The 21,875-nt window shown below is 42.2% G+C and overlaps 1 protein-coding gene and 1 long non-coding RNA gene across 4 annotated transcripts in view; one reads left to right on the top strand and one right to left on the bottom strand.

The window, feature by feature from the left end:
- Positions 1-3,803: 3,803 nt before the first annotated feature.
- On the bottom strand, positions 3,804-11,703 carry LOC110482631 (uncharacterized). 3 transcript variants are annotated; one of them, XR_014951743.1, is made up of 3 exons: positions 11,661-11,703; positions 10,902-11,166; positions 3,804-8,503 (listed from the first exon to the last, which is right to left on the bottom strand). It is a non-coding gene; the product is annotated as an uncharacterized LOC110482631 (long non-coding RNA). The 3 variants fall into 3 exon arrangements; XR_002467443.4 differs by lacking the exon at positions 11,661-11,703 and adding an exon at positions 11,380-11,654; XR_014951742.1 differs by lacking the exon at positions 11,661-11,703 and having other exon boundaries at positions 10,902-11,654.
- A 2,739-nt stretch (positions 11,704-14,442) lies between these two features.
- Positions 14,443-21,875, top strand: part of TMEM178B (transmembrane protein 178B) — a 205,944-nt gene continuing 198,511 nt past the window's right edge. Inside the window, exon 1 of the mRNA XM_021552032.4 lies at positions 14,443-15,796. Within this exon, the coding sequence (XP_021407707.1) occupies positions 15,415-15,796 (382 nt within the window). The 5' untranslated portion in view covers positions 14,443-15,414. The remainder of the gene's footprint in view (positions 15,797-21,875) is intronic.

Genomic DNA, 21,875 nt, shown 5'->3' on the forward strand with positions numbered 1-21,875 from the left:
GGGGGGCGGGACGGGCGGGCAAGGGCGGATCGTCCTCCTCCTCCTCCTCCTCCTCCTCCTCCTCCTCCTCCTCCTCCTCCTCCTCCTCCTCCTCCTCCCGCTGCTGTTCCCGCTCCATCCCCGCGCTCCGTGGCGGCTCGCCGGGAGCTGTCCCCACGGTGCTGGAGCCACGGAATCACAGAGTATCCTGAGCTGGGAGAGACCCACAAGGATCACACCAGGAGAGGGTCGCACCCTCCTGCGTCAAGAGCAAAACGTTTTCGTTGTGACTCCCTTTCTTTCATTTAAGCAGCTTTGGAATTATATGCTTAAATCTAATAACGAAATGAGAAAAGCGGATATCCTCATTAAAAGCTGATGACAAGTCCACATAGAGCCTATTCTTTGGTTTTGCCAGGGAAGGAAGGGTGGTGTGAGGTGTCCACACTGGCACGTCCAGTCAGCAGCCTCGCTCCGTAAGAACCTGTGTTCAGGTTAATAAAACCAAGCTGGTTTTACTCTTGGGAAAGAGCATGAGTTTACACAAAGAGCTGAAAGCCAGGTCTCCACTCATGGCCTTGTCCAGGCTGCAAACTGGGACAAATGTCAAAATCTGGTTTTACTGAAAAGAGATGAAAGGGAGAGTTTAGTAGCCACAAATGTTTGTCATTCACTGTGTTTCCAAACCACTTTGAGAGATTGTTTCTCTACTCCAAATTCAGGGTGTATGTCTCCTGTGCTCTTTGCCACTCCTTACTCTCATAACTTTTGCTTCCCTCCTGCTGCTTGTTTTCGAAGATGGTTATTCAGCTGCATAAATATATCTCCCTTGGCAAATTTACCTGCGCAATCTCAGTCTTTCAGCACAAGTGTCCTCTTGGTCTCTTGCTGCTGGTGAAGGTGGCAAGCTGGTCACTCACTCCATGCCCCGAACCTGGAGTGTGGTGTGTTCCCAGGGGAGCCCCTGAGGTGTGGGGATGGGCACCTGACCCTGCTACACTTCCCCTGGTGCACCTCTGGCCTCTGACAATCCCACTAGAGATGAGCTTTCCCAGTGCTTGATTTATGCTAATTTTTAATCAGTGCCAGGAGGTGCTAAATCAGACTCTGTGCAAACATCTGAGTAAATGACAATTATGTGATTGCATTTATATGCCAAATGTGTAATGCCATCAAAGAAGCAAATTGGGTTTGTCTGGCTTGCCCTATTTTCTAGAAGAGCAAATTCTGCCAAGCATTGAACAAATTGTTATTCTGTTATCCTTCCTTAATTAATTTTCTGTCACCTTTTCCATGCTTGTCACAGGCAGAGCAGCCTCATGGCCTGTGCAACCCATTCTCCTTTCTTGTCCTTTTTGAATATTGGCATGATCCTCTAATTCCCTTTCTATTCCTGATCTAGTGGAAGGTGTTCCTGCCCATGGCAGGGAGGGGCTGGAACTAGATGATATTTAAGTTCCTCTGTGGCCCAAGCCTTTATATGATTCTGTGATTATTAAGAATGAACATTAATGGAATTTCTTCAACCAGTTAATCAAACACTGTCATATAAAAGTTCTGTAGACATCCTAGTTTTAAAATGTTTGCTCTAGTAGATCTTGCCTACCATTTTCATAACTGACTAATGGATGGAAAAGTGCTTATTTTTTCTTTTTTTTTTTCCTGCAAGATAAGAAAAGTGCCTCTTCCTTAATATTTCTAAGGAGGAAATAGAGGTTTTTAGCATTTCTGCCACTTCTATGCTATTTTACCATCTCTAGACACACAAATCAGCACTATTGTGCCCCTCATTTTGCTGTCTGTAGTCACACCATTTATGTTATTCCTGTAGTCTTCATTTTTTGTATTAACAGAACATTTTTTCCTTTATTTTGCCTTTCTGTGTTGTTCTATACCATGCTTTTAACTTCTGGGTGCTTCCTTCACTCTGCTGCTGAGACAAAGTTGTCCTTCAGCCAAAATTGGCCATTTTGTTAATTAAGCAATCATGACTATGTGGAGTAAGATCATAAGTATTCTCATTTACATATCTGTCTCTATTTTTGAATAGCAATTTTCTCATCATTTCTCCCATCTTTATGGAGAAGGTCACTCTGAAGCATCCCTGTGTGTGTGACAGAGAGTGTGGCGGGGGGGAAAAAGAGAGACAATTTCCCTGACTGGGACTTTGTCCTTTGTCCTTTTTATAACAACTGTCCTTGTTATAATCAAATTATGATTACTGGTTCCTAAACAGATACCCCCTTTTTGTTCTGTGATTAAGTTGTTTAAACATTATGAGTTCAAAAGTACTTCTTCCATGCAGACTGGATTAACAGAAGTGCAGTCTGTCACAGAAAATAAGTTTTTGGAAAGTGTAATGAGATGTGGCTTCTGGCTGTTGGGGCTTTTTCCTCACACAGCTTCAAACTGAGCACACTTCTGGTACAGTGCAGGGATAAGCAGCCTGATTCTCTGCAGTCAGCTCCACTTCATTCCAGCCCTCCTTAACAGGGTTAGTTGGAACAAATTACTGTCTCTGCATCTCTAGAATAATGATGGTGTTTTCATATGCACTCTTACCTTCTCAATCTTCAAATTTCTTCATTTATGTTAAAGGATTGGAGCAAAGTATTTTAATCAATTTTGTTAAATCATCCTGCCTGATTCAGTAGTTACATCAGTTCAATCTCATTCCTCCTCATCAATGAAAATATTTTACTTACATGTTACACACTCTGAAAACTGGCATATAGACCACTGGAAAGCATCTTCCTCTTTCCTTCAAAGTGTTGCTGCTGCCTATACTTGCAGGCTCCAGCATGGTCTTTTTGGTGTGGTGGAAGCACAAATATAAAAAGGTCTGCATTATTTAAATTTTTCTGCCTTTTTCCTCAGCTGTTTCTCCTGTCAGCCATTACCACTATTATTATGAAATCAAAGGAAAAATGTACACTTACAAGGGTCTATTTATGTCACTGTTGTTGCTGTGGTTATGAGGAAAATTGCTTGCAGAGCACCCAGCCAGGGTTAGTGTGCCAGTAAGGCAGTGTGCAGACACTCAGAATGGAAAATCGGGGTCACATCAGTCAACAAAACAACAACTCAACACATCTGCAAATTTGCACAGACGGAGAATGATCTGGTTTGCAATCCATGGACCCAAAAAGTCTTGCTCACCTTATCTGGGACACTGTGTCTCCCTATATTCTGTCGGAGAGTGCAAACTCAACATCCCCACCTCGAGGTCTTCAGAGTCCAAATGAGACTTGGCATGCTAAGGGAATGGAAGAATGCAGCAGAGACTGACTGCAGGAATGGGTGGGTTTGTGATGAGCTGAATTTGATGGACATGTTGTTAGATCCTCTTGAGCTTTTTGTTGCAAGCAGAGCAAAGTGTTTGGACTTGTTAACAATTATTAACAAGAAAGTCAGTGGGAGATGGGTGAGTGAAAAAGCTGAAAACCCTAGAAAGGAGTTAAAGGAGAATGACATGGAGTAGAAGACAACATGGGGATTCTCTGTACAGGGACTGTTGTGGAGAAAGGAAATGAAGAGAGGGGAGAGACATTAATGGAACACCTGCAAAGCAGCCAAAGAGAAAAAAAAGAGAAGAGACCTCACGATAAAGTATAATGAAGAACCTTTTCACAAATAGTTGGCAGTAGTTTTGATCAATAGTGATCTGGAATTGTTTGTCTATTTAATTCATCTTCTGTATGTATTTAATTTATAACTGAATGACAGCTCTAAGGCAAAATCTTGACAAAATGCAGCATTTGTTCCACTGTTTGTCCTGATAAGGCAAAGGTATACCCAGAAAGAAAAAAAGATCACGGTGACAGTCTGCTCATTGGTGCTTGTTTATTGACATTTGGAGGAAAGCAGAGTCTGAACTTGTATCCTTTGATCTTGGAAATGAGGCATTTGAGCAGTACCTGTATGACAAAGTGATCAACTTCACTCTTAAGTCTTATGCTTAAAACTGTTGTGCTGCAACATGATCTCTAACATTTTCTTGTAATAAATACTGACATAAATAATGGAACAAAATCATCTGAGTAAGTAGAAGGACCCTCTGAGCATTTGGTAGAACTGCATTGGCTACATGCATGTTTAAAAATAATTTGTTATTCATTATGTGTTCATGATTAATTGGCAAATTTCAACTGTATTTTGTTGCACAGCAATTCGTGCTGAGCCGTGAAGACATCTGAATTGCAAATCCCTCCGGAGAGAATGCGCAGTGTTAAGAGACTGACAGACTCTGGGTGGGCATTTAAAGGATATTTTGACTTTAAAGTAACTCATCAAACTAATGCCAGAGTGGAATCCACAAAGATGTCACTATTAAGTACTGCCACTCCAGCTGTCTAACACAGGGAACACTTGGAAGGGAGATGCAGTTTAAGAGGAAAACAGAAATTATTTTTCAAAGCTACTTGGTATTTTGAGTTGATTGCTTTCCCCAGCAGCCAGGCTGTTGAGGCAGCCTTCCCTCCTCCTGGGGAAAGTGAGCCGGTGCCGTGTGTCTCTTGTGCAGCGCCCTCGGAGCAGTGCCTGCAATGATATTGGCAGTTCTGCAGGAGATCTGTAACACATCCATTTTTAATGGGAGAGGAGCTGTCCGGCGTAGTGGCTCTGCACAAGGCTGAACAGGCAAAGGATGCTGTGGAGCTCCCCACGCTTCCATCTTTGTCACTTAGACTGACTAATTTGGAATTCAACAATATGTCAGAATAAGTGGTCAGTGATAGATTTCAACAAAATACTTAAGCCCGAAGAGAAGGGATATTTCTTAGTGGTTAGGTGAAGGGTTTGGGAATGGGAATTGTTGAATCTTGGGGTTTTTTTGCAGCTCGATTGCTAACTCACTGGATGACCTTGAGCAAGTTAATTAACCTGTCTGCCATTTCATCTCTCTGTAAACTGGGGAAAATAATGTCTGCTTCAGAAATGGGTTGTGAAGATTAATTGATTCTTAGAAAATGTTTTGGCTTCCCCTTGTGAAAAACATACTACAGAACTGTTATTGTTACTTTCCTAGCAACATGCACATAAAATTTTTAAAGGCAACAGTAACAAAGACACATATTTTTTGGCTGGAACGAGGATTGCAGAGGGGAGGAAAAAAAAGGACAAATATTAAAATGACAGAATCAGCAAAAGAGAATAAATAATGGAGACATCTGGCTCACTGCTGATAAAAGCTCTTGTAGTTTCTCTTCCATAATTCCTTGCAACACTCATCTGAAAGGACATCCACCAAGGCTTTCAAACAGGATCACAAAACTGTTAATCTCTAATTCTGTTTGACCAAGTGTGAAAACAGAGTGAATAAAAATGTTCCAGCAATAGAATTTTCAGGAATAAATCAATCTCTTAAACATAAAATCCAAGGAGATTAGTTGGGTCTGTTTGAGTTCACATTTCTGTTTCTTCAAGCTGAACTCTTTTCAAGATACTGTCTTGGATCTAGACCTCTTGGGTTTGTGAGCTGGTGGTTGCCCTGAGTTACAGCAGACTTTGATTTTGTTGACCTCTGTTGACCCCTGTGGTGCATTTTAATGCAGATTTCTCTTAATATTTTCCTGGTTTAGGTCACTTCTTGTCTTAGAATATCTCGACCAGTGCTGATCACCGGATAGATTGTTAGGTCTTTGGGAGCACTCTGGATAGCCACTCTGGCTGCCTTGATTTCTAAGTCAGCAGATTTTTCCAAGATCTGTCTGGACTCCCAGGTACCCAGTCATTTCAGTAGTGCTCTTTGTAGACCTAAACATCATTGATCAACCTTCCTCCCCCACAGAGCCTTTTGAAGGCAGAGTTATTGAAACAGATAATAGTTTTGGTTTTAGTTTGGAGTTCCTTGCTGTAGTCCTGGTGGGTGACATGAGGCTGCTGTTAGTTATGGAACCAGAGGTGCTCTCTGGTTTAGAATTTGCCTGTCTGGAGAATCATAATCAATACATGCACTTCTCAGCCTCAGTTGCTTCAGCCTGTTAGAAGCATTCTGTAGAGGCCTTTTTTTGGTTCAGTTCTTTCTCTCTGACCTTGCTGGTACCCAGGCTGAGTAAGCCATGCTCCTACACATGCTTTCTGGACATTTGTTCCCTTTTTCCTGAGAAAAATTCCTTCTTCAGATTTTATTTCTGTGAGTCATAAATTTTCAGGTTTTTTTGTTGTTGTGGTTTTTGTTTGTTTGTTTGTTTGTTTGTTTTTGTTTTTGTTTTTTGTCATTGGGAAATTTTGTTTCTTAGTCTTGGAAACATTATTTCTCTGGAAACAAGTAACTTCTTGCAGGCCTGTTTCTTTATCATGGACAATCAGAGTATGGTCACTGAAGCTTGGTACTCCCCATGATTTCTTGTTTGGTGGGTACTTACTGGAGGCCATTGCAGCAAAGGGGAATAAATGCCTGTCTGTCATGGCCCAGCAGTTCTCCCTGGAACAACTTCAGAGTGCAAGGTGTAATTGTGATATCACAGTCCTGAAGCATGAGTCGGGGAAATGAACTGCACAAACAGATGAACTCTGAAGAACCAGCTACTTTATTTTGATGCAAATATAATAGGTGATAATAAATGAAGAGAAGTAAATGCAAAACTGTTGAAGATGGCAGCATGCTTATGTCTAAATAGAGAGTTTATCATCCTAGATGTCAGCTGCTTTTACAGCAGCACACAATATATTTTTATACACCTTTTAAAAAAATTATTTAAATGAATCTACTCTGTTGGGACTTCGCAGTCAAATAGAATAGGTGAAGACTGAGTCTTGTTCCAAAATGAAGGAGTGCTTTTAGAGAATATAATTTTCCAAGCAGTTGCTGGTTTTTGTTTTGATTACTGGTTTTCTCTCCAGTTGCTTCTGTGATGCCTTCTTATGATCTGTGAATTCTGATTTTTAATTAATCATTGTTCTTCTTTTGTGACTAAAAGAAGCAATGAATTTAATTAATAGCTGAGAGTCAATCACAAATGTGATACATTCACTATGAAACACCACGTTATCCATCTACAAAGGCTGTGGCAATGACTTTCACTGCATTAGCTCAGAAAATACTGCTGGTAGAAACCATGTCCAAAACTCTCTGTGGGAATGAACAATGTATTCTGAAATCTGTCAGAAGTTTAGGGGAAGTTTAGTGCAGTTTGACTTGCCATGTCAAGCAACCCAACAGTACTGCAGATATACCTTTGCATTAGGTTGCCTATATGAATACATATTGATGCAGTAAAGAAAAAACAGAATTAATCAGGCTTTAATATATTGAAGATCAATGTGTTAGATGTAACTTTAAGAATTAAAGCCACCTCTTACCAAATATGCTTATTTTTGGCAGACAGAGGTCTGAGCTTTTGCTCTCAGTCAGTACTCTTTGGCCCTAATATCTCATCTCTGCCATCCTGGATTCTTCTTGCTATTTCTATAAGAGTCACAAGATCTATGAATTTTAATGAAGTGAAATCTCCTGTTTTCAGCTGAGCCCAATGATGGTGATGTTGAGAGCCATTTTGCTTTTGTAGCTGGCTTTAGGCAGCAAGTGACCTTGCTATAAAACTCCTGCATTCAGAGCAATGTCACCTTCCTCTCTGCAGCAAGCAATGGGTTTTTCCTGTAGCAGGATTTTGGGTAGGAGGCTGGGCTTGATGTATCCAAAAGGCAAACAGGGGGAAGCAGAGATGGGCTTGAATCAAGCAGCAGTCCTCATAGCAAGGCTTTTGAGGAAACAGGTCTGTTCATGCAGAAGCCTGTCCAGCTCAGAGAAGAAGCTGTAGAACGTGAAGTTGTTGGCAAGACAGTAAGCAGAACTCAGAGTGACTGCTGTGATCTCAGAGAGCAGTAAATTGGAGCTGAATCTCTGCTTGTGAGAGCTGGGGCTAAGATCTGTTTTCTGTATTTAGGGAGATGAATTTGAAAGAGCCTTGCTTTATCTGAGTTGTCTCGAGCAGAACTTTCTCTTTCAATAGAGGCTTAAACCTCTGCAGCTTAGGCCTTTTCCTTTTCTTTAAACATTCTTGTTTCTCCTCTGTTACTGGAAGCACTTGAGTGTTTACCCAGGACTCAAGAGACCTGAATGGCTTTCCCAAGTATTTGACTTTAGAACTCAATATGTTAAACATGGCATGATCTACATTTAGATCCTACCACCTGGTTGAAACCACTAAAGCTGTTGGCAATGCCTTCAGAGGTGCAGTAGTATCTCCCAAGTCTTTCTGCAGTTTAGCACAGTGCCCATGGACACTCGGGCTGTGTAGAGGTGGTGCAGGGGTTCAGGGATAATGTTTTCAGTCATCTGAGTTCGCCTACCTGGCCTTGTTTTCAGCACCTTATAGCTCTGCTAAACTTCAACTGCTTGGGCTGGCATTTTCCAAGCTGTCCACACTGGGCAGTGCAGGGAAAAGTTTTGTTTAAAATAGTTCATCTTTGTTTTGCCTGAGCTTAAAAGCATTCCTGGAGATGTTCTCATGAAGAGCAGTGATTATCATACATAGCCATGTCCACAGTGCAGCCTTAGGTTGTTAACAGTGATGTGGTTTAGCTGACAGATAAATAATGAAAAGTTTTAACAGGAGGAAGCAATTTTAGTGAAAAGCCAACAGCCTTTTGTTTTGTTTTGTTTTGTCTTTGGAAAAACAACATTATACTGATGTTCTTTTTATGTGTGCACAATCTTTTACTGGTCTCTCTGTGAGGCCCTTTAGTGTTGGCCATTCCCTCTGCTTTATTGAAAAATATGGTCTAAGACATCTCACCTACCTGTCCTCCTGCCTTTGGCCCAGCAATTCATTTTGCTTTCTCCAAAACCAAATCTATTCTTTTGATGATACCTTCCATTCAGCTCCTGACCTCAGCTCTTGTGTGCTTCCCTTGTCCATCACAACCTCAGGTCAGTAAATGAAGACTCTAAGAAAACACCAAAATAAATATTGCCCATGGACTGCCATTCACTTGTGACTTGTGGTCATGAGGTAAAATACATTATCACATCCTGATTTCTGCCCAGATTCTGTTTTCATTTACTGTAGATGTCAGATGAACCAGGACTCTGCAGTCCTGAGGTGGTGGCTGTTTGGTGGACAGTTTGGAGGCTGAGCAGTAAGCCTAGCAGATGAGGACAGGTAGGAAAAGTCATGGTCACAGGCATTTGAATTTAAATTGAAAACCGGATTTTGTTTCACCCTTTGTGAAATTTACTGTTATGAAGCTTGGTGATTCAAAAAAATTACATTCTTCCCAACTTCTGTACATGTGGTCCCCATTTTCTGTGTGTCCAGTTTCAGTCACCCATGACTAATTTGTGGAAATTCTGCCCACTGTACCTAGAGCAAAAGGGGCTGTGAGCTGTTTGTTCTCTGAGGAAAGAAGGTGCTAAGTACTCTGGAAGCTTAGGTTCTAAGTTCTTTTAATAGAGTACCCAAAATATACTGACATGTTTGAAAATACTGCCTTTTATCTCTGTCCCTCAGCAGGGAGCTGTGAAGATAAGTTCCTTGATGTTTGTAAAAAATCCCCCAGCCCTCCAACACTACAATTAGAGCACCACAATAGAAAAGCCCATGAGGAAATTAATCATTCTGTATGCAATGTGAGATCTGGATGCTCTGCAATAAATAGTACATGCACCACACATTGGATGATAAGGATAGGAGAAAATTTGAATAGTGTTCATTAAGTGAGCAACATTCATCCCTTGCACTGTAAAAAATGGGAGACCCATGGAAACAAAAATCATATTATTAAAGATTGTATCATAGTGTTTGTATGCTGGGCAAATTAATGAATGATCTTAAATCTGGCATTCACTAACTTGCTTAACTTTTTTTTTTTTATTTTTAGAGAGAGCAAAACTAATCTCTTTGGGGAGTTGTCAGTGGGGAGGGTAGAGGACATCCAACTAGGTGCTGTTGTGTGCAGCTAGATATCAGTGTGTGCACAGCTACACGAGTATGTAGACAGCTGTGTGCCTATTCTCTGTGTCTCTGAGAGTGTATGTGTGTGTATGTGTGTGTGGCTAGCCCGTGTTTATGCAGCTGGCTGATGCTTCCCTTTGAAAACTCTTTCCCAGTTAAAAAAAAAATAGAAGGGACATTGACAACTGGTTAATGCCTGGGGTTTAGATTACAAAGTTTTATATAGTGTTTTGTGGTTCAGATCTTCCTTTATAGAGCCTCTGTTTGGTTCTGAGTCACCTGAACACCCCAAATCTGTTTGAATGATGGGTCAAGTGTTTGTGGGAGTTATCATAAGGCGCTATTATGGTAGCATCTTTTATGACTGTGTTATTAGAAGGGCTGACATGCTGAGGATTCACAGAGACCAGTATTCAAGGTGCACTGGAATGATAAAAAATATTAGTAGACGTAATTTGTTATATCTATGTTTGGTTTGATTACTGTCTTGTGTTTGAAATCCTGTAATTAGGGCAGTGAACTGCCTCCAGAGCCAGCACTGCTTCAGGTAATACAACACTAGGACGAGTTCCTTTGACTTCAGTAGGTGATTCTTTACAAAGAATGAAGGCTGGAGCCCATGTAAATTAAACATCACCTCTGGGGAGCTGCAGATCACAGAGAGAGCAGGGAAATACTGAGGGTCGTCTCTCCCTGTTGAATAACTGAATTGGAAGTATAGATCCGTGGGAACCGGCAGCACCTTGACTTGCTCGATCCCCTCCCCCACTAGATGGCACTGAATTCTTTTTCTTTAAAAAGAAAAAAAAAAAAAAAAAAAAAAAGAAAGACGAAGGAAGAAAAATATGGTGGAGGTCATTTTGATGTAGAAAAGACCCCCCCCCCCCAAAAACAAACAAACAAAAAAAGGCCCCAGAAAAAAAAAAAAAACCGACGAAGAAATGCAAATTGCAATTGGTTGTGCATTTACTCTGTCCATTTACTCTGCCCTTCCCCCTCCTAGCCCCAGACCCCACCTCTGTGTACCTTTGTAGAGGCGCTCTCTTTGCTTTTGTGTCTGCAGCTCTGGAGGGGCGGTGGGCGATGGTCGCTGGAGGATGCTCAGGGAGCGGGAGCGATGCTGGAACGGAGGAGACCGGTCCCAGCTCTGGGACATCGTCCCTGGGGAGGTCTGGCAGGCAGCACGGCTGGGCACAAGGAACTGCCTCTGAACAGACTCACCGGGCTCCGCTCCTCTGCCCCGTGTCTTCAGACATGTTTTCCTGTGCATTCTGGCTTTCTCCGTGGATCACTGAAATTGTAACCCGCAGAAAAGAAAACCTCAGCTTTCATTCCGTCGCTGAAACTGCATTTTCACCCCCTGATTCATTTAAGAGCCATGAATTAGCTCCCTGCACTGAGATGTCCTTAATTCACTGTCGGGAGCGGTTTCCATGTCGTGTGTACGTGGAGGGGTTGTGGGTTTTTAATTTTTTTTTTTTTTAATGTCTTTCTCCCAGCTTACATTCATCAGAAGATCGACAAGGGTTGTTTTTTTCTCCCTGTAGTGAGGCAGGGTGGGGTGGGAGGAAGAAAATGTAATAATGATCTGTTTATGCTGAGAAGGGGCTGTCTGTAATAATCCCGGTTAGAGACATAGGGCAGGTTCCTAATGCCTGCAGCAAGCAATATTCTCCCCTCACGAAAAAAAGTGGTGATGATGTGGAAAAATGTTTAATTATAAGAGTTAAAGAGGGGCTAAAATCCAACAATTTCTCTTGCAGTTATATGTTTAAGGTGACTTACAGAAAGATATAGACTGCATCTGATAAAGCTACAAATGCAAGCAAAGGGGGGGGGGGGAAGCATAGAAACTGCCAGTAAAATGACTTTTCAGAGAAAAAGATAAAACCTGGAACTGAATGTCAATTTGGGCTTTCAAAACCATGCTTAAGAATGGGAAGACAGAACAAGTCTGGCTTCTCCAGGTACAAAAGTCCTCGTGCCACAAACTGTCTTGTTGTCTTGGAATGTGATGGGAAAGCCTGGCACCTGAACCTCCCTGGGTCTAACCAAAATTTGGCTCTTTGGACTGAAATCCTAATGTTTAACGAGAAGGAAATGTAGGTGTGATTCCATTATATGATTTTCCCATCCTCTCACATATCTTTGGCCAGCAAAATGAGAAAAACCAGTTCTATTAGCTGGTTCTTCCATTCTGCTCTTAGTCCCAGTCTTCCAGCTCTGTTAGAACTGGATGTTTAGGCAAAACCCAGTTTTGTTTTCAAATTCAATCTAAATAGAGAATAAGCATAGCAGGCTCTTGTGCTTGAACAGAAAATCCAACAATCAGCCAAAAAATATGGCTGGTAAAATTAGGCCTGTTCCCTGTTCTCATACTTCAGCTTGGGACTTGCTGCTAAAAATTGACAAAGAAATCCAGGTGCATTTTCATCTCTGTGTGGGTGTGATACAAGAAACCTCCATGTTCTTATAGGAGCCAACAGCTTTTCACCACAAAACTCTAAATTTTATCTCTGAACAGACAACAAGTATTTGCTCCAGGTCTACTGTAACATCTACTGACATGTAGTTGCTTGAAAAATCCAGTTATAGAAGTGGATCCATCTGTGCTGAACTATTTTTAAAAAAACCTGAGATTTTTAAATATTGGCTGTTATTATTAACAACAAAGGGAAGTTACTATTTAAAAAATTAAACTAGTCCCTTTTTCCAGTAAAACTCTTAAATTTACCTAGACCTTTCCAGATACAGTGAATATTCATAACACAACAGTGAAATTTTGCAATAGACCTGGTTCAGTAGATGGAGATGATTATAACCTTTATGGTTTGGATGACTGACTTTTCTTTGTCAGTTTCATAATTCTGCAAGGTGTTTAGAGAATACAGTACATTTCACACCAAAAATGGTTTAATGACACAGATACTCCATAGCTGCAATCCCACTTGATCTGGACCCTGGTTTTGCCAGGTAAAATGGGAGATATTTTGGGGTTTTTTTTCAAAAATACAATTTGGTTTGGTGCCAAAACTTGTTATGGTCCAGCCATACAGGTTAGTATTTTCCTGGTGCAGCTGTATTCTACAAGAAAATGCAGGTATGTATTTCCGATCCACAAAGAGCTACCACGTCTGCTCTCCCCACTGGAGCAAGTATAATTTGGGTGACTAGGGTTAAAAGCTAGCAAAATCTCAGGGCTCTCCTCTTGGGGGCAAGAGCTGTCACCAGCCCCACAGAGGCTGTGCTTATTTTCAATTCAGATGACACAGCTTGGGATTCAGGGGCCAAAAGCTGGTAGGATCCAGTATGGATATAGATTTTTGTAGCATACATCTGTGGGGAGGCATTGGACTGTGGACTTTTTGGTGCAGTAGGAGCAACTGCATTGTTTGCCTTTCATGCTGTGGAGTCAGGCGGAGCCAAATATTGGTTGGAGCTAATTTGGTTCCTCTGTCAACTGCAGGATGCTGTGGTCAGAATGTGCCAGCATCCAGGCCTTTCTGGTGCAAGGGAAATGACCATGTGTATTTCTTTTTTAAACAGTACATTTCACAGTCTGGAGGCCTCAGCTTTCTGGATCTAGAATCCAGGATTTCTTTCAAGCTCTCTACTATGTAGCAGGCTGGGATTTTTTTGGTGCAGTGAGAAACAGCTCCACTTGTTTTGGATTTGGTTGACATAATGTAAGGGCTTGTGATCAAGAATGATGAAGATCCAGTTAAATCCAGGTTTTACATTTTCCCCTCTTAAGAAAGGAAGGCTTCGACATTTCCTGCCTGGGAAGTGGTGCAGTTTATCTTTAAGGAGGATAGAGAAATAAGAAATGAGTCTCACGTTGCATGGGTGACATCACTGGCTTTTGGCTCAGCGCTCTGTATGCTCGGTCTGTAGGCTTCGGCCAAGGCTGCAGGGCTCGGTGTTTGAACAAGGAAAGAATCCCAGGTGTACAGAAGATTGGATTTGCTATTATTTGGGTTAAAAACGGTGAAATGAGATTTCTAAAGTTTGGGGACTGCAGCTCGCCTTCTGTTGCATTTGATCTCTACAAGATGGGTGAGTTATTCCCATTAAAGAGAAAGGGAGTGAAAATTTAAGGAAGAAAAAAAAAATGTCTGAATATATAACTACTGATGCCGGGGATACAATTCGTACCAAGCTTCTGAGCTAAAACATCTCCGCTCCGACGAGGAGATCGGGCCATATGGCATAGAAATGGTGCAGCCCGAAAGCTGTTGACAACAGTTAGGGGCTGCTTTCCTCTCCCCGTGTAAGGTGTGTAGCTCCCCCCACCTCCGCCCCTCCGCCTCTCCACCCCGGTTTGTTTTGGTTCGGTTTCCCCCGACCTCCCTCCCCTCCCCGTTCCTCAGCATCCTCTCCGCCAGCCGTAGCCCTGCCCGCCTTCATCTTGCAGATGGCTAACGTGCCGCCGTGTTAGGAAAACTGTGCACAACACATCCCAGCGCCGGGGACGGAGGAAGCTTTTCAGCTGCCGGAGGAAGTGGGGGCAGCAGCGTGTGTGTGTGTGCGTGGAAGCAGGATGCCGGGGCCGAGGGCAGCCCCCCGCGCTGCGTAGCGGGCGCTGCGCGGCCGGCGGCGGCTCCTGCCGGGCTGCGGCTGCTCCGCCGCCCCTGCCCGGCCCAGAGCCGGAGGCTGCCGGAGCGCTGCCGGGAGGAAGGCAGCGCGGCGTTCGGCTGCCTGGATGACAGCGCCTGCGACAAAAGCAGGAGAGTGAAAGGGAAGGCTGGCAGAGAGAAGCCGAGGTGTCTCCGAAGCCAAGATGCCAGTGGCTGTCAGCGAAGTCTGCTGAGGGAGAGACGCGTGAGTGCCCGCGTTCCCAGAGCCAACCGGGGAGGGGATGCTTTAACCACGATTTCAAACAGCAGCAGCAGCGGTAGCAGCGGCAGCAGCAACAACAACAACAGATTGCTCCCCCTCCTCACTCCCTCCCTTTCGACCCCGCTTTAAACCCAAGCAAGTGACCGACCGTCCAGACGATGATGCTCTTGCTGAGCCACTGACAAAGAAAAAGCAAGTCACCCATTCCTGACATCGGGACAACTGGCTGCTTGCAAGTGGGAGATGTCAGGCTGTTGAACTTTTCTGTCCTGTGATGATGCTATAGTGAGCTTGCTGATCTGAAAGCCATCTCTTCTGGATTTTTGAGCGGGCCAGATTGAAAGAGATTAATGGACTGATCAGCCATCAGGAGTCTTCAGGGGGATTCATCCCTTCAGCCCCTGTAACTTGGGTGCTTGTGGTGAGGGAGTCACTGGTGAAAGTCTGTGTTTCTCCTCACCAGGTCTCCTCTGCAGAGAAGAAGAGGCAGATGAGACTCCAAGACTGCCTCCAGAGCAGAACTTTGTAGTGCTCTCAGCATCCCTCTGCAGCGTGGATGTGAGCCACGGGAGTTGGGGATGTTTGAGGCAGTCTGTGCCAAGTGACACCTAGCAGCTGCTCCGGTGGCTTTTGCATGGTCTCACCCCCAACGGCTTTGCCTGTTGTGAAGATGTCCATGGTGTTTCTGTGAAGCTGAGGCATGGCTGCTGGAAGGTTACTGCTCTATGCTGGCCTCTCTTTAGCTCTGTGTGCCCTTGGCATGCTGGCTGTGGCAATCTGCTCTGACCATTGGTATGAAACTGATGCCAGGAAGCACAGGGAGAGGTGCAAGAGCATCACCACTAAGAGAAATGATCCTGGCTTCATTTATAACTCCAACAACAACCTGCCTCTCAGGGCCAGCAGGTCTAGGTTGGACCGCTGGGAAGGGAAACTCCTCTTGGCAAGAAACAGGAGGCAGATCTTTGCTATGAGCGCAGTTGACGAGTGCAACAGACAGTACAACTCCACCAATATGGGGCTCTGGAGGAAATGCCACCGACAAGGATTCGACCAGGAGCTGGAGGAGCTGATTGCCAAAGGTAAGGGTTGTTTTTTTAACCAGATGAACATGCCAAGCTCTTCTGAGATGAGCAGGGGCTGAGCAGAGCCATTTGGGCTCATAGATGGGAGCTGGTGTCTCTAGCCAAGTACCTCTCCTTGCAATGGGTGAACTGGCCTGACTGGGTATTGCTTCCAGAAGCACTGCCAGGGCAATCTCCCACAGGATCTCTGCTCCTGAGACATGGGGTTTGGCAGCAAGAAGGCAATGAGGGTGAGAATACACACAGCCCAGAATATATTTTTCATGCCTCTCTCTCTAATCTGGATATCATCTTCCCATCACCATGGTATCAGATTATTTCCACACACAAATGAGAAGCATTCATAAAGCAGACACTGGATTTTTCCTTTTTATTTTATTTTTTATTTTTTTATTTTTTTAGTTTGTTTGACCCTGGTGGCTTGGGCAGAGTACATCATGTTTTATTGGAGGCTACGTGTGTCTGTCTTTCTGAATATCCCATCCATCCTGAAATACACCATTTGCAGTGCTCACTTGTAGGCTTTTTCTATCCTCAAATGGAGAGTAAACAAAGAGAAATGCTAAAGAGCAGGAGGAGACCCAGCTTGCTATTTACACGGAGCTATACTTTGGAATATTTTCAATATCTACAAAACATTACAGGAATTTATTAAAAAGGAATATTTTTCTCTTGGGGTGGAGATGCATCTCTTTGCCTGCAGCATTTTTGTGCTATTTTTTTCTAGTCTTTTGATCCTTTGTCTTAATTTTTCCCCCAGGATAGTGGTTCAAGGTGATGGTCATTTTGCCCCAAATGTTTCTTTGATCTGAAGTATAGGAAGGAGCCACATGCATAACCCCTACCTAAATAGAAGATGCATGTTTTTGCAGGATGATGAGGGTTCCAGTAAAGGATGATGGCATCTTTACTACCCACAGCATGGTTACTCTGTACAACAAAATAACATTTCCCTCCCATGGTTCTTTTGTTGCAATCAGAAGATTCCCCATTGGTTTATTTCCATTGTAGTGAAATCATTGCTTCTCACATAGTGCCATCTTCCAAAATACTTTTCTTCCAGGAGTGTTCTCTATCTCAGACTCTCTTGATAGCCTTCATTAATTCCCTCCTCAGACACTGCAAGTGGAATTATTACTTAAAGCTATTTATTCAGGAGGGGTGTTCTCACATGTTTGCCCATGAGCATGTTTTGTTCCATATGTTTTGTGAGTGAGCTCTGGATGTGAGTAGTATGGAAGAAACTTGTACCAAACCAGACCAAGCAGGGAGCATACCTGGATCACTGCTTGGGATCTTGCCTGTGTTCCTAGGGACCCTTCATATCCAGCTGCTATTTAACAACTCCTAGGAAACAGATTGGGCTCTTCAGCCCCATTTATAAAGGGCAGGTGGACATGGTCAAAGCCTGTCAGCACCCAGACACCCTGCTTCTGGTTTCAGTGCCAAGGGAGTGATTCCTCTTCTCCTTCTAGGCAAGGAAGGTATGTGCTGGGCTGGCCATGGTGAGCTGGATTGCTCTGCCACGTGTGCTTGCTGTGCTCGGGGCATAAACAAATTCAACCTTGACAGCGGGCAAACATGTCAACAGAGCTCACCTTTGCAAATGGAGTTGCGGTTATTAGAGAGGATTTTCAGCCTGAAATAAGTGAGACTCTTTCCTCTTTCTCCACCTGCTTTGTCCTGGGAGCAGGAATGTCCTGCTTTAAACAGCTACAATTATGTAGCACAGGGTTATGTATAATGGCAGCTCTGCTAAGTGTTAACCATAGGGAGAATGTGACAAAGAAAGATGAGGTGGTTACATGTAGGAGAATGTGGTCTTTGAAAAATCTTGCTGTAGTCTGCTTGTGTTCATGTATGTGCCAATGAGTGTGTGCAGGAAACTAACTCTAAACATACAGCACCCAGCTGGTAGCCAGGGATTCCCTGGGCTCAGGTGCATCGGTGTGTCTGCAGATGGCCAGAGAGCCACTTGGCAAAGTCACTGCCCCAGGTCAGATGTGCCACTTGTGCACGTAAAGGAGCTGTGTACAAATATCTGGGTGTGTCACTCCTTGCCTGCTCTAAGTGTTGTCTGATACACTTCTAATGAACTTCATTGTAGAATGAGAGAAGTGTTCAAGTGTAACATTAAACAGCAGCTAATTTAGTTCATTTGATGGCCTTTCTGGGGTGAGGATCTGTCTATGCTATGGCTCTCAGCCATGATGATATAGAGGTATAGCGTATATATACATGCTTTGTCACGTCTAGACTGAAACACAGAAAAAGCAAGCATAATGGCAATTCAATAAAATGAAGTGTTTGATTTGCTCAGAAATAAAAATGGAGATGTTTCCTTTTTGATCTTCACTTATATGATGAAAGTGAAGTAAGTGTTACTGCTGTCCAATGTTGAGAAGTGCTGTGAGTTCAAAACAAGGCAGGTATTCCAGGTTCATACCAACATGAAAGTAAAAACTAAAGTAGTTTTCTCTTCCATGACAAATATTTTTTTGGGAGCTAGGAGTTGTAGGGATGGGTGTGTGGACAGGGTATGTCATGTGAAGGTGTGAGAGGCTGCAGATGCTCTCTGTGTGTAGTGTTCAAATAACCTGACTGGGACACATATCCTTGCGCAGATGAAATCACTCTCTATGAGATACAGGGCAAATACCTTATAAAAGTGGATATTATTGCTACATACAGCTTTAACTCTTGTTCCTCTGTTAATTTAATGTAATACACCTCTTCCAGAAGTGGATAAAGTAATGCAGGTTCTAGCCCCAGATATTGTGTGCAACGTTATATATAATTGAATGTAAATGTTAAGCGTTTTAGTTTTTTAGTTGTTTGTTTGTAAAGCTGGACAGGATCTGTGATCCATTTAGTTTAAAACAGATCCTACATTTTTCCCTAGGCAAAATTTCCAGTGTTGAGAATGGTCTATTGAGATTTGTCTATCAAAGTATAACGAAAAATGGTCATTAAGAGCCTAACTAGCTTTTCAAATACCCTGCAGTTATTCTGCTTATGAACTCTGCTGAAATTAATACAGGCTATAGGCAATGGCTCGTGGCAGTATCAGGGACTGTGGTACTTGGCAATATTCTGATACCAGTGATTTAAAAAGCCTGTTCTGCTCCTGAATAGGTTGGGTCACTTCCGTAATTCTATTCTATATTTATTAATTTTTACTTTATTGGAAATAAATCAAGACCTTTATGTTGGATTTTGCTAGAAAAACTAGACATCTTTTACTTCAGATTTCTTATATATAGGTGTAATAGACAGTAATACATATAAATAATAGTTGGCCCTATTTTTATTTCTCCTATACTTTCTGTTTCTGTATTTTCATAGAACCCATGTTCATATTTCAAAATAATACAATTAGATAAATTGGCAGTGAATTAAAAGAGATTGTCACAAGTAAGAATACTCAGAGAGAGGCAAATAGCATGAGACCAAAGACTTGAGTGTTCTAAAGCTGCAACAAAATTAGGCAGTTCATTTCTTCTCTTTGTCATCATGAAAAAAAAAATAAAATCAGAAACAACAGAAATTACAATCAGTAAAGAAATTATTGGAGTTGAACATGCAAACTGAGGTCTCAGTCTTGCTAATTTTTCTCCTGCTGAATAATCTGTATTTCTGGGAACGGACTGCTTGGACTGAGGGAAAGCGCTCTCATACAGAGGGACCAGTGAAAATCAAAGAGCTAACAGAGCTGTTCCTCTGATTTTCCTTTCACATCTGGTTGAACCTTTTAGCATCTTGGGACCAGAGTTTCACTCCTGATCTCTAAAGCCTTCCAGAGTCAGGGAATGCTGGCTCTGGGATTGTTCAGCACAGTATTCTAAAATCCTTCCAAATCTCAGGAAGAAAAATTCTCCAGTCTCCTCCACAAAAAGAATAGCCTTGCAGCTGGAGGCCCCTTTGAACACAGAGCTCACCCTGTTCTATCAGATCCACTGTGTGCCTGTTTACCATGGAGTTTCTAACAAAAGCAGAAATTCCTCACACAAGCAACAACTCTGAGTGAGCCAGGCAACCCCAGCACTAAACAAGGACTGTCGGGGAGACGGTGGAGTTTATGTCCTGCTTTGGCAACCAGCAGCTCACAACTCCTTGTATACAACTTGTAGTGAGCCAGGAAAAAAATGGGGAGCCACAGAGTCTGACTGCATCTTATGGCAATGTTGCTAAGATGCTTTTCTGCAGTAGTTGAGAGGAAAACAAGAAAGGAAAAAAGGGAATTACATCATTTAATTATAAAGGTACAATAAAGTAGATGAAGAAGTTGCACAGTAACTAGAGTCTGTTCCATTTAGACAATTACTACTCAGAGGACCTTTCATCTTCCCTTTGGAAGGCTGCCAGTTAAACCTGACTGGATGGGGCTCTGCTGCCTGCCATTGGAATCCAGTTTTTATTTAAAAACTCCCAGAATTTACAATGACCTTAATATTTCAACCCTCCTTTTACCTTCTTTCTTCCCCTAAGATCTTTGGAAGTCATAGTAAATCCTATTTTTAAAACATTTTATTGTGAGTATACTTAGCCCATGCCACCACTGAAAAAAATAAACCCAAACCCTAAGTAATTCTTGTGCAGCCCACCTTCACCTGAAATAATATGCAAGATTTCTGGGATGAAAGCATTCTCTGGTTTGGTTTGTCAGATGCAGGGCATAACTGAAGAAGAAAGGCTTAACAGGCCTACTCCAGCCGTCACTAGGGATTATTTATACACAAATGGAAAGAGGCTACTGAGAGAGGCTACTTGCAGCTATATCTAGCTGCAAAGAGCAAAAAGATTTATTTTTGTAAAAATTGTTGCAATACCTTGCAATGCTCTAGATTTGACTTTTAAAGTGCAATGGTTTTGGACAGGTAAATTAAGACAGCAAATTTTTTCATGTATCCCTTAGACACTGAAGACTCAAATGCTTTGTTAAAAATCTGTGCGTGAAATCCCAAATGTTTTTCAAATGGACTCATTAAAAAAGGGACTTTATTGAAGACTGAATTCTGATCCTAGAGAAGTAAATAGTAAATGTTTTATTGAACAGGGTGATACAGCAAGCTCAGGCTGCACTAAAGGTGTTTCCTTTGAGGTTAAAATTGTAGAAAGACCAGTGCAAGGTCTATGCTCCCTCCTGTCAGAGCTGGAGTTTTGCTGGAGGCATCCACTGAAATTCAGGCAATAGACAGGACTGGAGTTGAATCTTAGGCTATCCAGGTACTCAGTTTGCAGTTTTTGATGCTGAAATTGTTCTTAGTCTGTTGATGTAAGACTGGAAGTCAAACAATTGAGATACAGCAAAGCCATCCTCTTGTTCAGGCACTTTCTAAAATCCTTTAGTGGGAGAAATCACTGGTTCACGTGCATGAGAGGATTTGGCCCATCATATTTTGAATAGGCAATTTAATATTTTAATTGCATCAAATTTAAATAGCAATTCATTAAAAAGTTTTTGCCACAAGTAATAAGAACCAGACACATTCCTCTGACACATCTGAGATAATTAGTTTGATAATATATATCTGCTAAAAATACTAAGAACATATATGTAATTTAACAGAACAGCAACTAGTTTTGATCATGACTTTTTAAAGGGCAAATTTCAATCAAGCTGTTGGCTTTCAAACAAATTTGCCAGTGAAGACAAATGGAAATTTTGCCTGAGTAAAAATGATGGGATCATGCCCTTCTCAAGAGAAACTGATATTTGCAGAGCTGCCTGCAGGACTGCGTGTTTAATTCCTGTTCATTTAATTGAACATCCAAATCCTTTTGAGAAATCTCAGAATTTTTATCCTTTCTGCCTACTGCTAAAAATTTGTAAAAGCTGTGGAGGAAAGATTTAATATGAGTGCAGTTGTGTTCTATTCACTGTAAAAATAAAATTTGAAAGATAATTCTACTTTAATAGAGATGAAATGGTCTGAACTATTTTGTCATCTCTCACAATAAAAATCCATATTAATATTGCTTTTTCTTATTGAAAAAGTATTTCTGTGCATGTAGAAAAGCTTCAAGAGGAGGATGAGTTTATTAACTATTGCAAAGCCAGTAGGGAGAATGAGTT

Source organism: Lonchura striata, chromosome 1A, assembly GCF_050655825.1.
Source record: "Lonchura striata isolate lonStrDom1 chromosome 1A, ASM5065582v1, whole genome shotgun sequence".
Taxonomy (NCBI): Eukaryota; Metazoa; Chordata; class Aves; order Passeriformes; family Estrildidae; genus Lonchura; species Lonchura striata.